Below are 16,055 nucleotides of genomic sequence, written 5' to 3'. Positions count from 1 at the left end.
TTCCTCATTTTTCCTCTTTGACTAAGCCTATCTCGTCCCTCATCTGGAGAGGAGCAAGTCCCAATATTTGGACTCCGGAAGCGGAGAGCGCCTTCTTAGTCCTGAAGCAATCCTTTGCCGCAGCTCAGGTACTACATTGTCCGAAGACCAATAAAGCCTTCATTCTCAAGTCTCCTCCACAGTAGTCAGAGCAGTGCTCTCGCAAAGATCCTCTGCAGGGCGGTTTGTTCCTTGTGGCTTTTTCTCCAAAGCATTTTCTGCATCAGAACACAACTATACCATTGGAGATCGTGAGTCGTTGACCATAAAGTTGGCTCTGGAGGAATGGCGATATCTTATCGAGGGGGCTGTGCATCCGTTTATAATCTTCACCGACCATAAGAATCTGGCGTATCTCTGATCTACACAAAGACTCAACCCTTGACAGGCCAGATAGTCCCTGTTCTTCGTCCGTTTTGATTTTGAATTTCACTTCTGGCCAGGCAACAAGAATGTCAAGGCGGATGCGCTGTCTAGGTCTTTTCAGTCTAGTGACATGGTGGAGGAACCAGCACATTTTATGGACCCTTCTAAAATCATCACCGTGGCTCCCTTAAACGGAACCTGTCACCTCATTTTTCGCATATAAGCTGCAGTCACCGCCATTAGGGGCTTATCTACAGCATTCTGTAATGCTGTAGATAAGCCCCCGATGTAACCTGAAAGATAAGAAAAACAAGTTAGATTATACTCACCCAGGGGCGGACCGGTCCGATGGGTGTCGCAGGTCCGGGTCCGGCGCCTCCCATCTTCATGCGATGACATCCTATTCCCTGCTTCTGTTGCGGCTCCTGCACAGGCGTACTGATTTGCCCTGTTGAGGGCAGAGTAAATTACTGCAGTGCACAGGCGCTGTGCCTCTGAGCTTTCCCGGCACCTGCGCCTGGTTCCTGTATCCCTATTGTCTTCCTTCTTCCTTCGGTCCCTCTCTGTCTCTTTACTTGCTTACCTCCTGAGCCACCCCTCTGGGCTTGCCCCTAATGGTCGCTGTATTGGGGTCAGTCCTCATGAGGTCAGCTCACCCAGGGGTAGGTCGGTTCCACAGTCCAGAGGCTCCACTCCAGGTAGCTCACCTCCCCGAGGCATCACAGATGGTTTAGTGAGTCCTGCATTAGCAGGGGATTGGACACAATGACGCTTGAGGTCCCTTCCAACTTTTAACATTCTATGATTCAAACACATGTCACATTTGGTCTCCTGTTCTTTTGGCAAACATGTTAGTTGGGAGGAAGCAAAGGATGTAATGCAATATCTGTCACATCATTTTTCTCAATCAGTGCAAGCCTATGACAGCGACACAATCAGCTGGAGTCAGTCTTCTGCTCAATCCACCTCCTCTGCCATAAGAGCTAAACAGTCAGACTTTGTACTAATGTGACATGGGCCCAGAGTAGATGGAAAACACTACTGTAATGCCAAGGTGTGTTGCTGGCTCTGTGGGCTGTGGAGGTAGGGGCACAGTCAGTGGAAGTAGGACTATGAGCCGTGGCAAATCTCGAGAAGAATTCCTTTTCCTATCTTAACAGATAATTATTCACGCATAATGACTTTTCAGTAAGGAGATGTTTCAAACCTTTCATTAAGTTGTGATCTTCATGTAAATTTGGTAAGATGGGTCTATGTGGGCCACGATACACCAATCTTTGTTGATAGTATATCTCTAGACTGGCCCTCTCCCGCCATGAGCTAAGTGAGGGACTTAAATGGAATCTGTCAGTTGGATTAACCCTCCTAAGCATCTATATGAGCATATAGGTCACACAAAAAATGGATAACATGATACCTTGATATCTGCAATTCGATGTCTTATTCCAGAGAAATCCATGTCTTTCTCAATATGTAAATGAGCTATTAAGATCTATGGGCCGGACATAGATCTCTTGGACAATCCGCCTCTAGAGCGGTGTTACCCGTGTGAGACATGTAATGACTGACAGTCTGCTCTCCTGATCTATATGTCTCACACTGGTAATGCCGCCTTTGGTTTATTGATATTAAATTTATTATTGAACTCTGGTAATATTCTCCTGTTGTCCTAATCTTGACCTGATTTGTGACTCTGACTCCATTTAACTCTGTGATTTTCCTAATGATTCAGACCTCAGCTTGTCTGATCTTTCTTTGACTTCCTGGCCTGTGACCCCAGTTATTTTGCTGACTATGGTTTTGTCTCCTGATTCTGTACCTCCAGTAACTGACCCAGCTATCTTCACTACTGTTGCTTTAGCATCGCTCCTCTGGCCAGCAGCTACTCCATGGGCACAACCCAGGGGGTTCTGTAGTAGGTCCAGATCTCTGTATAGAGGTTAAAGGATGAAGGCCAAAGTTCCCCTGGGACCTGACAGATGTAGTGGCTAACACCAAGTAGGTTGCCTTTTTTGAACTGATGGCTTCATGCTAACATTATATGCAACTAAATTTCTGTTTTTGGACATACTCATAAGATTAAATGAGTTTTGTATTAGCTCTCCAAAAATGTAGTTTGTTTATTTAATAAGCAAACTGTGCTTTGGTCGCCGGACAGCCCTTCCTTTGTCCGGCTCTGACTCCGCTGCTGTCCTTGGTATATTCAGTGCAGGCGTGACATCAACAGCGCTGCAGACTTCACATCAACAGCGCTGCAACCACTCTGAGAGCTGCTGAGCTCACTGATCGCTTGCAGCGTTGTCGATGTGACATCAGTGCTGCAGACACTGGAGGCAATGGTGGAGACTCAGATACGTTGTGGGGTCTTCTTTTATTGCAGACAAAATGCACAGAGATAACACAGGCCACAATAAAATAAATAATCAAGAAAAAAAACAATATGTACTACATCAAAGAAAACAGACACATCATAGTCTGATATTTGTATTAACATAAAATAATTTTAGATGTATAAAATTACGATTCTATTCTGTACATTATTATTGTGGCATGAAAATACTAAAAATAAAAAATATGTAATTTTTGTGCATACAAGTCTATGTATTGTTTTATCAGTTGATATTCTTCCCACATTGGAGGAGACGTCTTATATTGCAAGTTCTGGAACTTCTAGGTTTTCTTTTTGCAAGAAGTTCGTATTCTGCTCAGAAACGAGGGACGACATTCATCTGGTAGTTCTGAGGTCTGGAAGCATTGGTGTTGGGCTCGGGTCTTACGTTCAGATTCCTTCTGTCTACGGTAGGCTGCAGGATGAATTTCTGCAGTATGGTGGTTAGGAAGAGGAAGAGCTCCATGCGAGCCAGGCCTTCTCCCAAACAAATGCGTTTGCCTGAGAAAACCAAATGAGTGTACAAGATAAGGCGTCAAGCAAAACTTAAACACCAACCAATGTTTTCTGGGGCAAATTGCTTTAAAAAATTGCCACACTTTTGTGCAATTTGGGAGTTGCAGAAACAATTTGCAACTTTTGACATTTTCACATCAGTTTCTCCCAGCTTTGCCTAAGTGGGCAGAACTGGGGAGGAACGAGGACGAGACATCGCAGCTTGTCTAATTCATGAGTTGTGATGTATCTCACACCAGAAATCTTACTCAAGGAGAGAGAAGGTCCTCCATACATATTAGATGGTTGATATTGATAGGCTTTAATGTAATAGGCCTTTAAGCTGGCGAAATAATAAACATCCATCAGCAGAAGGCTACATCTCCTGACTCCACCATACACATGAGCGCCAGGCTCAGCTGAACCTTCAAATGTTTTCAATGGAGAAAGAGAAGAAAGCAGCTGCCAAACATCACTGGCAGAGGCTAATCTCCCCTGGAAATGAAAGGACTGACCGGGAAAATTCCATCTGTCTCATCCTTGTTTTATGTGATGGTTCTTACATCTATTGTAGTATATTTGTAAGAACAAAATAAAACAACAGATTCCCAAATCCTATCAGGTGATATTTTTGGTCTTCCTTATCCCAGCCCGTATCCACCGATCATATAAAAGTAAAATATTGTTATATTATAAACCCTGGTTCATTTTCAGTCATAGATCATTTGTTTGCCTTAATAATATAACAATATCTTACCTGTAGAGAATGGCATAAATCCATCACTTTTCTTAAAGCCACCTTTCTCATTAAGGAAGTGTCCAGGATCAAACTCCTCGGGGTTTTTAAAATATTTGGGGTCTTTTAGGACAGAAGTCAGGACTGGGAACACGACACTGCCCTGAAAAAGTAATGTATAAAATATGTAGATGTAGAAAACTGAAGGGTTAAAAGGAAGATGTTATTGGTAGCTGATAGGAGTGAGATTTATTTTGAAGTTGATAAGAGTGAGATCCATTTGGTAGATGAAAAGAGTGAGATCTAGTTGGTAATTGATAGGAGTGAGATCCACTTGGTAGTTGATAGGAGTGAGATCTAGTTGGTAGTTCATAGGAGTGAGATCTAGTTGGTAGTTGATAGGAGTGAGATCTAGTTTGCAGTTGATAAGAATGAGATATAGTTGGTAATTGATAGGAGCGAGATCTAGTTGATAGGAGTAAGATCTAGCTGGTAGTTGATAGGATTGAGAGCTATCTTGAAGTTGATAGGAGTGAGATCCAGTTTGAAGTTGATAGGAGTGTGATCCAGTTGGTAGTTGATAGGAGTGATATCTAATTGGTAGTTGATAGGAGTGAGATCCAGTTGGTAGTTTATAGGCGTGAGATCTAGTTTGAAGTTGATAGGAGTGAGATCCAGTTGGTAGTTGATAGGAGTGAGATCTAATTGGTAGCTGATAGGAGTAAGATCGAGTTTGAAGTTGATAAGAGTGAGATACAGTTGGAAGTTGATAGGAGAGAGATCTATTTGGTAGTTGATAAGAGTGAGATACAGTTAGTAGTTGATAGAAGTGAGATCTAACTGATAGTTGATAGGAGTGAGATCTAGTTGGTAGTTGATAGGAGTGAGATCTAATTGGTGGCTTACAGGAGTGAGATTGATTTTGAAGTTGATAGGAGTGAGATCCAGTTGGTACAGTAGTTGATAGGAGTGAAATCTAGTTAGTAGTTGATAGAAGTGAGATCGAGTTGTTAGTTGATAGGAATGAAATCTAGTTGGTAGCTCATAGGAGTGAGATCTAGTTTGAAGTTGATAGGAGTGAGATCTAATTGGTAGTTGATAGAAGTGAGATCTAGTTGGTAGCTCATAGGAGTGAGATCTAGTTTGCAGTTGATAGGAGTGAGATCTAGTTGGTAGTTGATAGGAGTAAGATCTAGTTGGTAGTTGATAAAAGTGAGATCTAATTAGTAGTTGATAGGAGTGGGATCTAATTGGAAGTTGATAGGAGTGGGATCAGTTGGTAGTTGATATGAGTGAGATCTAATTGGTAGTTGATACGAGTGAGATCTAGTTGATAGTTGATGAGTGCGATCCATTTGGTAGTTGATAGGAGTGAGATCTAGTTGGCAGTTGATAGGAGTGAGATCTAGTTTGTAGTTGATAAGAGTGAGATCTAATTGGTAGCTTATAGGAGTGAGATTGAGTTTGAAGTTGATAGGATTGAGATCCTGTTGGTACAGTAGATGATAGGAGTGAAATCTAGTTAGTAGTTGATAGAAGTGAGATCAAGTTGGTAGTTGATAGGAGTGAGATCTAGTTGGTAGCTCATAGGAGTGAGATCTAGTTTGAAGTCGATATGAGTGAGATCTAATTGGTTATTGATAGGAGTGAGATCTAATTGGTAGTTGATAGAAGTGAGATCTAATTAATAGTTAATAGAAGTGAGATCGAGTTTGAAGTTGATAGGCGTGAGATCCAGTTGGCAGTTGATAGGAGAGACATCTAATTGGTAGCTTTAGGAGTGAGATATAGTTAGTTGTTGATAGGAGTGAGATATAGTTGGTAGTTGATAGGAGTGAGATCAAGTTGGTAGTTGATAGGAGTGAGAACTAGTTGATAGATGCTAGGAATGAGATCTAGTTTGAACTTGATAGGAGTGAGATCTAGTTGGTAGTTAATAGGAGTGAGATCTAGTTGGTAGTTGATAAGAGTGAGATCTAATTGGTAGTTGATAGGAGTGATATCTAGTGGGCAGTTGATAGGAGTGAGGTCTAATTGGTAGTTGATACAAGTGAAATCTAGTTGGTAGTTGATAAGAGTGAGATCTAATTGGTAATTGATAGGAGTGAGATCAGTTGGTAGTTGATACAAGTGAGATCTAGTTGGTAGCTGATAGGAGTGAGATCTAGTTGGCAGTTGATAGGAGTGAGAAAAAGTTGGAAGTTGATAGGAGTGAGATCAGTTGGTAATTGATACGAATGAGATCTAATTGGTAGTTGATAGGAGTGAGATCTAGTTGGTAGTTGATAAGAGTGAGATCTAGTTTGCAGTTGATAGGAATGAGATATAGTTGTTAATTGATAGGAGTGAGATCTAGTTGATAGGATTGAGATCTAGTTGGTAGTTGATAGACTTGAGATCTAGTTTGAAGTTAATAGGAGTAAGATCTAATTGGTAGTTGATAGGAGTGAGATCTAGTTGGTAGATGATAGGAATGAGATCTAGTTTGAACTTGATAGGAGTGAGATCTAGTTGGTATTTGATAGGAGTGATATTAGGGATGGGCGAATCTACTCGTTAGGACTCGTTACTCTGCGAGTAGTAGGGGACTCGCAGGAGTCGGTACTCTGCGAGTTTCCAAGCGATTACTCGCACAGTAACGAGTCCAATGCAAATCAATGGCAATCCTAGTTTTTTCAGAGTTTAATACAAGCAATCCTAGTTTCTTAGCGATTTTGTGTCCCGCTGTCAGCAGCGAGTCTTAGCGAGTCTAGGACTCCTATATACTGTATTCGGGACTCGCAGAATACAGAATATGTTAATTTTCAGAGACAGCCTAGTTTGTTAGGTGAGAAAACTGTGAAGAGCACTACTATGATTCGCTGCTGTCCATCGTGATGCCTATGTCATGTATCACAGGCAAGGCTGTATATAAACCCTGCCCCCGCCATTTTGGGCACATTCCTGTGACGATCTGAGCTAGTGCAGGGCGAGTTGGAGACTAGAGCAGATCTAGGGACTGTTAGTCAGTGTAGGACCTCAAGATTCCTCACATATAACACAAAAGTTCTTTTCAGAACTACCAAGACAGAGGGGGTGCTGTAGAGGACTGTAGGCAGGGAGAAAGGCAGGAGCAGCCTTACAGTGCATACAGCACCATCCTCAGAGCTTAGCTTACTCACTCAGCTTCCATCAGAGCTGAAATCAGAAGCATAGCTGAGCAAATTTTCTTTTTTTTTTCCACCAGATATTATTGGGGTCATATTTACCCCTGCAGCGTTATTGTTTCTGTGGCAGACCAGTGCGTTGCTGCTATCTATCCCACCAGCTAATAGCACGCACGCTGCCTGCTTGTGTGCACTAAACAATTTTTTTCAGGGAGAGTGCGTCGCTTCTCTGCTAAGTTTCAGCACGCTCTTCACCCCAGAGCGGTGACGCAGACAGCACCACAGTCTACCTTGGTGACTGCCTTTGCGCACTAAACAATTTTTTCAGGGAGAGTGCGTTGCTTCTACAACCTGCCTGGGGATCCCAGCCCTACCCAGAAAGGGCTTCTCCACCTCAGCTGCCCCTCACCATCATCCCCAGCCAGTCATAGGCAACGGTGGCAGTAAATAGCCACATTTATTCTTGGTGGCGTCCCAACAATAACTTCTAAAAACGTTTAATTAAAACATCCCCTGTAGTTATCCCCTTTGCACTGTGCATCCTCTGAGACTACAGCACGGGTCACATCACATCCCCCAGTGAAGCAGACCCCGGCCCGGTGCTGGGTACCACGGTTTCCGTGCGTCACAGACGCCAATGGTGACACAAGAAATCTCACTCTCTCCTAATCCAAAAAAGGGTACAGTAAAAGAAAATAGAAGAAATGACATCACATAACTCTTACCCATGTTTGCCTGCCCATCTTCTCCAGCGTGATCAAATGACGGGAACATACTTCTGGCGATGGACCTCCAAGCCATATTTCGCTGTCTTTCATCACCATAACCAGGGTGGGTGGGCTGCCACAGCTGGGGCCACTCTTCAACCAGGCCGATCAGCCTCTCTGTATCACGTCTGCTACACATCTTTGGTGGGCCTGTGTGTGCAGATCTGATCGCCCTGTGTGTGCAGATCAGATCGCCCTGTGTGTGCAGATCAGATCTGCCTGTGTGTGCAGAATATCAGATCAGCCTGTGCAGTAAATCGGTTAGCACAGGCGACTTCCTGTTTAGCTTCTAGCGTGATGTAGAAACGATTTTCTGTGCTTTAGGGATGAATTCTAAATCGCTAAGCTAGGGGCCACTTGCGAGAGTAAAGAGTAAAAAAAATGGCAGCACAGGAATCGCTGCAATACTCGCATCCCCATTCATTAACATTGGACTCGCTAGACTCGCAACGAGTAGCGAGTCCTGCACTCGGACTCGTTAGAGTCTAGCGATTCCGAGTAATTTAGGATTCGCCCATCCCTAAGTGAGATCTAATTGGTAGTTGATACGAGTGAGATCTAGTTGGTAGTTGATACGAGTGAGATCTAATTGATAGTTGATAGGAGATCTAGTTGGTAGTTAATAGGAGTGAGATCGAGTTTGAAGTTGATAGGAGTGACATCCAGTTGGTAGTTAATAGCAGTGAGATCTAGTTTGAAATTGATAGGAGTGAGATCCAGGTTGTAGTTGATAGGAGTGAAATCCAGTTGGTAGCTAATACGAGTGAGATCTAGTTGGTAGTTAATAGGAGTGAGATCTAGTTTGAAGTTGATATGAGTGAGATCGAGTTTGAAGTTGATAGGAGTGTGATCCAGTTGGTAGTTGATAGGAGTGATATCTAATTGGTAGTTAATAGGAGTGAGATCTAGTTTGAAGTTGATAGGAGTGAGATCCAGTTGGTAGTTGATGGGAGTGAGATCAAATTAGTAGTTGAAAGGAGAGAGATCTAATTGGTAGTTGATAGAAGTGAGATCTAATTGGTAGTTGATAGGAGTGTGATCTGGTTGGTAGTTAATAGGATCGAGATCGAGTTTGAAGTTGATAGGAGTGAGATTCAGTTGGTAGCTAATAGGAGCGAGATCTAATAGGTAGTTAATAGGAGTGAGATCTAATTTGAAATTGATAGGAGTGAGATCTAGCTGGTAGTTGATAGGAGTGAGATCAAGTTGGTAGTTGATAGGAGTGAGATCTTGTTGGTAGCTCATAGGAGTGAGATCTAGTTCTTAGTTGATAGGAGTAAGATCAAGTTGGTAGTTGATAAGAGTGAGATCTAGTTGATAGCTCATTAGAGTGAGATCTAGTGTGTAGTTGATAGGAGTGAGATCTAATTGGTAGTTGATACGAGTGAGATCTATTTGGTAGTTGATAAGAGTGAGATCTAATTGGTAGTTGATAGGAGTGAGATCTAGTTGGCAGTTGATAGGAGTGAGATCTAATTGGTAGTTGACAGGAGTGAGATCAGTTGGTAGTTGATACGCGTGAGATCTAATTGGTAGTTGATAGGAGTGAGATCTAGTTTGAAGTTGATAGGAGTGAGATCCAGTTGGTAGTTGACAAGCGTGAAATCTATTTGGTAGTTGACTGGAGTGCGATCTAGTTGGTAGTTAATAGGAGTGAGATCTAGTTTGAAGTTGATAGGAGTGAGATCCAGTTGGTAGTTGATAGGAGTGAGATCTAATTAGTAGTTGAAAGGAGAGAGATCTAATTGGTAGTTGATAGAAGTGAGATCTAATTGGTAGTTGATAGGAGTGTCATCTGGTTGGTAGTTAATAGAATCGAGATCGAGTTTGAAGTTGATAGGAGTGAGATTCAGTTGGTAGCTAATAGGAGTGAGATCTAATTGGTAGTTAATAGGAGTGATATCTAATTTGAAATTGATAGGAGTGAGATCTAGCTGGTAGTTGATAGGAGTGAGATCAAGTTGGTAGATAATAGGAGTGAGATCTTGCTGGTAGCTCATAGGAGTGAGATCTAGTTGGTAGTTGATAGGAGTGAGAGCTAGCTGGTAGTTGATAGGAGTGAGATCAAGTTGGTAGTTGATAGGAGTGAGATCTAGTTGATAGCTCATAGGAGTGAGATCTAGTGTGTAGTTGATAGGAGTGAGATCTAATTGGTAGTTGATACGAGTGCGATCTATTTGGTAGTTGATAAGAGTGAGATCTAATTGGTAGTTGATAAGAGTGAGATCTAGTTGGCAGTTGATAGGAGTGAGATCTAATTGATAGTTGACAGGAGTGAGATCAGTTGGTAGTTGATACGCGTGAGATCTAGTTGGTAGTTGATAGGAGTGAGATCTAGTTTGAAGTTGATAGGAGTGAGATCCAGTTGGTAGTTGGTAGGCGTGAAATCTAATTGATAGTTGATTGGAGTGCGATCTAGTTGGTAGTTAATAGGAGAGATATCTAGTTTGAAGTTGATAGGAGTGAGATCCAGTTGGTAGTTAATAGGAGTGAAATCTAATTGGTAATTGATAGGAGTGAGATCCAGTTGGTAGTTGATAGATGGAATTGAACAAAGACATTGAGAAAGTGAAGCGATGGCCGGGGACCACCACAATGCAGGGAGTCTACGGTACACAAGATGAGGTGCTAAAAACAAAGGGTTAATTTATTTACAGACAAGGAGTGCAGTGTATAGCAAAATGCAGAAACAGGGGTACGCAATGAAAACAGACAATTTACAAGGATAGTATTCTCTAGCTGGGCAGTCAAACAGCTCGGAGCACCAACTATCACAGCTCAGTGTATTTATCTAACTGGCAAGACAACACAGTAAAGGAAGGTATGATGCTACACTAACTATAACCTATCTGGCCTTTGCTAACCTGGCCACACAGCTGCCGTGCTCTATCTATTGCAGCCTATCCTAAGCGCTACCATGTGCACAGAAGAGGTTAACACTCACAGTAGCGTTGGTATCTCAGTCCATTCCCGGGGCCCCTGAAGCTTTGCAAGATGGTGCGCATGTCTTTCCCGAAGCTCTGTGCAATGTGATCTTTTCCTTGTGTTCAAGTTCAATGATGCTCCTAGGAATGGTGGATTCCTCCTCTGGATCCCTTTCTTTTCTTCGTGGCTTCTCACGGCAAGACAGGAAAGCCACCTTTTAATCCCCTGAATAGTTTACAAAGTCACAGTCGCAGACTAAACGTTCTTTTCCTCACAGCTCCAGGAAGGCACACCTCCTTCCTGCAGAAATCTCGGGTCTCTCCTCACACAGAAAAGCAGCCCCTCCACTCTCTAGTCTGGCAGACAAAACCAATCAGCCTTTACAGCAGGGAAGCGCAGAATGTCCCACTGCTCTAACCAAGGGGGTGCTGTCTCTTAAAGTGGCAGCTTGTCTCTACGGTCCATAGCAATGCCATCCCCTTACATGCCTCCCTACTTGAAAATGGTCATCCTCGACCATCACAGCATCAAGGTTGCAGTGGAATAGAGACACTTGCAATGTGGAACAGCACCTATAGGGGAGAAAACACAAGTGGAGAAAAAGACAGGGAACACTGTTCTATGTATCGGGCTGGTGGAACCCCTGCAGTAGACCTCTGGGATCTCCGGATGTCTTGATTATCTTCCAGAGGAATACTTGCTGCAGAAGTTGTAGTAGGCTCTTGTCTGGACTGATTGTCACGTGGCGGCAGTGGTATCTCCAGAAGATTACCATCTCTGTCCGGCTGAGGGCCCCTCACATTGTCAGGGCCTATCCACCATTCATCATTGATTTCACCAGCAGGCAATACAGGTTCAGGAGGTGGAGCATCACCCTCAAGCGGCACTGGTACAGTATGGGCCTCGGACCGGCATGGCCGTAGCATATTCCTATGGAGTACTCTATGGGCGGATTCCCCATTCTCAACCTGCACATTGTAGACCGGACCATCAGCATACACTCACTCGATGACTTTGTAAGGCTGTACTTCCCATCTCTCACTTAGTTAATCCTTGGGGCATTTTTCTCTGACTAATACTCGGTCCCCGGGCCGGAGCGGTACCTCTTGAATCGGTTTACGGCCCGTATATTTTTTGTCCTGTAGCTGCTGACCCACCAACCGCCGTACTGTTTGCAGTCGTTTCCGATGTTCTTTCGCCCATGAAGTGACGTTTCGCTCCATCAGCTCCTCTGGCTGTTCCAACTTCAATTCAATGATCTCTCGTCCAGCTCTTCCAAGCAGCAGTAGATAGGGGGTGTAACCCGTGGTGGAATGGACCCGATTGTTGTAGGTCCAGACCAACTCTGGCAGGAAATCTGGCCAGCATGCCTTCTTGTCCTCTTCCAATGTCCTCAGCATTTGAAGTAAGGTCAAGTTGAAGCATTCACATGCTCCACTGCCTTGAGGATGGTAAGGGGTGGTCCGGGACCGATCGATGCCATAAAAATGGTACAGTTCTTCCGTCACCTTGCCTTGGAAACATGCACCTTGGTCAGAGTGGATGCGCTTTGGGCACCCATACACTCGGATGAAGTCTTGACAGATGGCCCATGCCGCCGACTCAGCAGTCTGATCTCTAGTCCGGGTGACTACCGCGAACTTGGAGAAATGGTCGGTCATCACCAAACAGTACTGTGGCCCCCGGGCTGAGTGTCCCACGAGGAGATAGTCGATCATCAGGACTTCTAGCGGTTCTTTAGTATGTATGGCCTGGATGGGTGCCCTTTGTTCAGTACTCTTAATGAGGTCGACATTGCCAGCAAACCTCTTCTACCACTGACTCCAACCGGGGGCAGTACACGTGCCGCTGTAACCACTGGTAGGTCTTTGTAGTGGGCTAAGAATTCGTGGCATCTTTAGCCACTTCTTGAGCCATTCCTCCTGGGATGACCACCTGCCACCTTACTTCTGTTAGGAATCTGGGTCATTCTATGCATATGCAGCAACTCAGATTCTTACATTTGTCTCCAGAGGCTGTCCTTTTTCCCTGCTTCTGAGCATGCTCACGGGACTAGCTCTCATTGGAGTTCAGGAGTCAGGTGCTCAGGTCCTGCTCCTGATTTGATTAGTTATGCGCGGGGCTCTGGAGATTTCCGGCAGGTCCCATACGCTATAAAAAGTGCGCACGGCCGCTATGCCATGCGCTAGTATTTTCCATACTTGCTGCTGTGTGTTTGGTGATGGATGCTTGGACTGGTGAATGACTTATTAAGAGACCCCTTCCCTCTGATAATACGAATGTGTGAGTGATTGGGATACAGCCAGTGTGCGCGCTAGCACCAGCGCGCTCAAGCTCCACCTTTTACAGCAGCCAGCGTCTTGCATTGCGCCTGCTAATTGCGCTTGCAGCCATTTTGGGCATCCGCAGTTGCAACGCCGTGCACACGTCCAGTCACAGTAAGTCCATTTGGTGGTAGTGACGTCTCTAACTGCCCCAATCTCTGGCTACCGCACGTGTGCCGCTGATTATCTGTGCAGTATATACAGACTCAGCATTTTTGTGTTTGTGTTCTTGTGTGCAGCTCTGTGAGTTCCAACAGAGCTTGCTTTTGTGCATCAGGTGCAGTCCTTCCCTGTGCACATTACCGTCCTGGTGCTCTGCCTTTTCAGCAGAAGTTATTACATCTGCCGCACGGTGGACCCCGGGCGGCGAACACTCTTTATTTATATTTTTTTAAGCGTGTTCCGCCGCCATAACAACTTCAGTATCTTTTGGTTGTTGCTTCTTGTGATATAGCACCAATTCTCGCACCTCCAGCCTATCCCACTGGTGTAAGACACTCTTCATCTCAGTGTCCATACTCTCTCTCTCTTGCTTGCCTGGCTTCCGCTTCTGCACTACCCATCATTTCATCTGTCTCAGCCCTCCGTCTTCATCTTGAACATTTCCCCATTCTTCATTGGTTCTCCCAAGAGATCGGGGTAGTGTGCAGGCCTCCCTACTTGACTAGACCGCAACCACTGGGGTCCTGAACTTACGGAAGTCTGTGGTTTCTTCCTCTTCGAGTTGTTCATCGAGATCCCTCACTGGAGTTTCCACTGTCACTCGTGACAGGCCATCGGCATTTGCATTTTCGGTAGCAGAGCGATAACGGATGGTAAAGTCAAACTTGGCCAGGCGAGGCACCCACCATTGTTCTAAGGCCCCCAATTTAGCATTCTCAAGGTGGGCCAGGGGAATATTGTCCGTTCGAACTTGATTCTTGGTCCCTGCCAGGAAACCCGCAAACTTCTCTGTCATGGCCCACACGAGGGCCAGGAGCTCTAACCGGAAAGAGCTGTAAATATGGGGGTTTCTTTCACTATCTCGCAAGGACCTACTGGCATACCCGATGACTCTCTCATGTCCATCTTGTGTTTGGGAAAGTATTGCACCAAGTCCATGAAGGCTACCCTCTGTGTACAAGAGGAACGGTTGATCGAAATCTGCATAGGCAAAAATTGGGGCTGAAGTAAGAGCATTCTTTATATCCTGGAAGGCCTCATCTTGCCTCTGGTCCCAGGGGATGCACTGGGTCTTCGGCACTTCGGCGATCCCCCTCAGCAGTTCATTCAGAGGACCCGCCACCTTTGCAAAATCTTTGACAAACCGTCGGTAGTACCCGGCAAGTCTAAGGAAGGCCTGGAGTTCCTGCACGGTTCGAGGAACTGGCCACTTGTTGATAGCACCCACTTTTTCTGGTGAAGGCAGAACTCCGCCTTGTGACACTATGTGGCCCAGGTACTCGATTTCTCTCTTGAAGAGGTGGCACTTCTTTGGCTTCACCTTCAGGTTATGAGCCTGCAGTCTTCCGAGTACCTGTCCAAGCCGGGCAAGATGGTCTTCGAACGATGCAGAGAACACAATGATGTCATCCAGGTAGATCAGGGTAGCCTCAAAGTTTAAGTCTCCCAAACACTTTTCCATCAGCCGTTGAAACGCGCCCCGAGCATTGGAGAGCCCGAAGGGCATTCGGTTAAACTTGAACAATCCCATAGGGAGGATGAAGGCAGTTTTTTCCTTGTCTTTCTCTGCCACGGCCACTTGCCAGTATCCGCTTGCTAGGTCCAAGGTGGAGAAGTACTTGGCTTTCCTCAACACTGTCAAGGATTCCTCGATGCGGGGTAGCGGATATGAGTCTCACACAATGCAGGCATTGAGTTTCCTCTAATCTACACAGAACCGGATGGTCCCATCCTTCTTCTTGACGAGCACCACCGGGGCCACCCAAGGGCCCTGACTACTCTGCAGTACCCCTGAATCCAGCATCTGCCTCAGTAATGTCTTTACCTCCTGGTACATCTTGGGTGGGATTTGCCAGTATCATTCTCGAATTGGACGAGCGTCCCAGGTCGGTGTCTCGTGTGTGATCGCTTCGTCATAGCCAAAATCTTCGGCGTGACGGGTGAATGCGGCCTGATTTTCCCACAGCATAGCTTCTATCGCCCGCATACGCTCAGGGCCAAGAGCCTTCACATCCACTTCCATTTGATCAAGGATGACTTGCCCATTCCACTCCGGGGATGGCTTCTCTTCAGGCCCAACAGTGACTGCCAGGGTCCACCGCACACCTTCGATTGGCAATAAAGACATCTCCTTCTGGCTCACCACTTCGCCCTTGTGTAGGTACACCCGGGCCAGATCTGTCCCCCGTGGCAAGGTGACCTCCCCGGGGCCCACGTTCAAAGCTCTTATGGGCATGTGTCCTCCCTGGACCACAGCTATCGTACGAGCTATCATGACTTCTTGGTCCGCTCCTACGCCTACCACAGGCTGAACTATTACCTCCAGCCCATCAAGGTTGCAATGAGTCCCAATTGGAAGGTGTAATATACTTTCTCGCTCAGGAGGCAGGATTACAGACTCCTTCCCAAGGGCCCTGATGACCCCTACTGCCTGATAAGACGGCACACTCTTCTGCGTCCCACAGACATGGATCAATTGCTGAAGGGCTTCTTGAGTAGGCTTGTGTGTGGCAGCCTTCTTCCAATAACTGGGTCCCCGTTTGGTGAACATTATCTGATCGAGTTCTTGTAGGATATTCATTCCCAGTACTACAGGCACATCTTCTTTGATGGGATCAGGGACTAGCAGGATCCCTTTTTTCCCTACTTCTTGCCCACAGATTCGAATATTCATCCACACGACCCCTGCAACCAAGATCGGCTGTT

At 45.3% G+C, this 16,055-nt stretch overlaps 1 protein-coding gene across 3 annotated transcripts in view; it reads right to left on the bottom strand.

Moving 5' to 3' along the window:
* Positions 1 to 2,757: 2,757 nt before the first annotated feature.
* Positions 2,758 to 16,055, bottom strand: part of LOC141051774 (cytochrome P450 2G1-like) — a 61,664-nt gene continuing 48,366 nt past the window's right edge. For 2 of the 3 annotated variants that reach the window (XM_073548797.1, XM_073548798.1), the window contains 2 exons: positions 4,047 to 4,188; positions 2,758 to 3,295 (listed from right to left, as the gene is read on the bottom strand). In XM_073548797.1, coding sequence (XP_073404898.1) covers positions 3,111 to 3,295; positions 4,047 to 4,188 — 327 coding nt within the window. In that variant the 3' untranslated portion in view covers positions 2,758 to 3,110. The remainder of the gene's footprint in view (positions 3,296 to 4,046; positions 4,189 to 16,055) is intronic. The other variant, XM_073548799.1, reaches the window with a different exon arrangement.

This window comes from Dendrobates tinctorius, unplaced genomic scaffold (genome assembly GCF_039654945.1).
Source record: "Dendrobates tinctorius isolate UK_male_01 unplaced genomic scaffold, ASM3965494v1 ptg000158l, whole genome shotgun sequence".
Lineage (NCBI taxonomy): Eukaryota > Metazoa > Chordata > Amphibia > Anura > Dendrobatidae > Dendrobates > Dendrobates tinctorius.
Note: the sequence above shows the minus strand (reverse complement) of the source record. Positions and strands in the feature narration are given on the sequence as shown.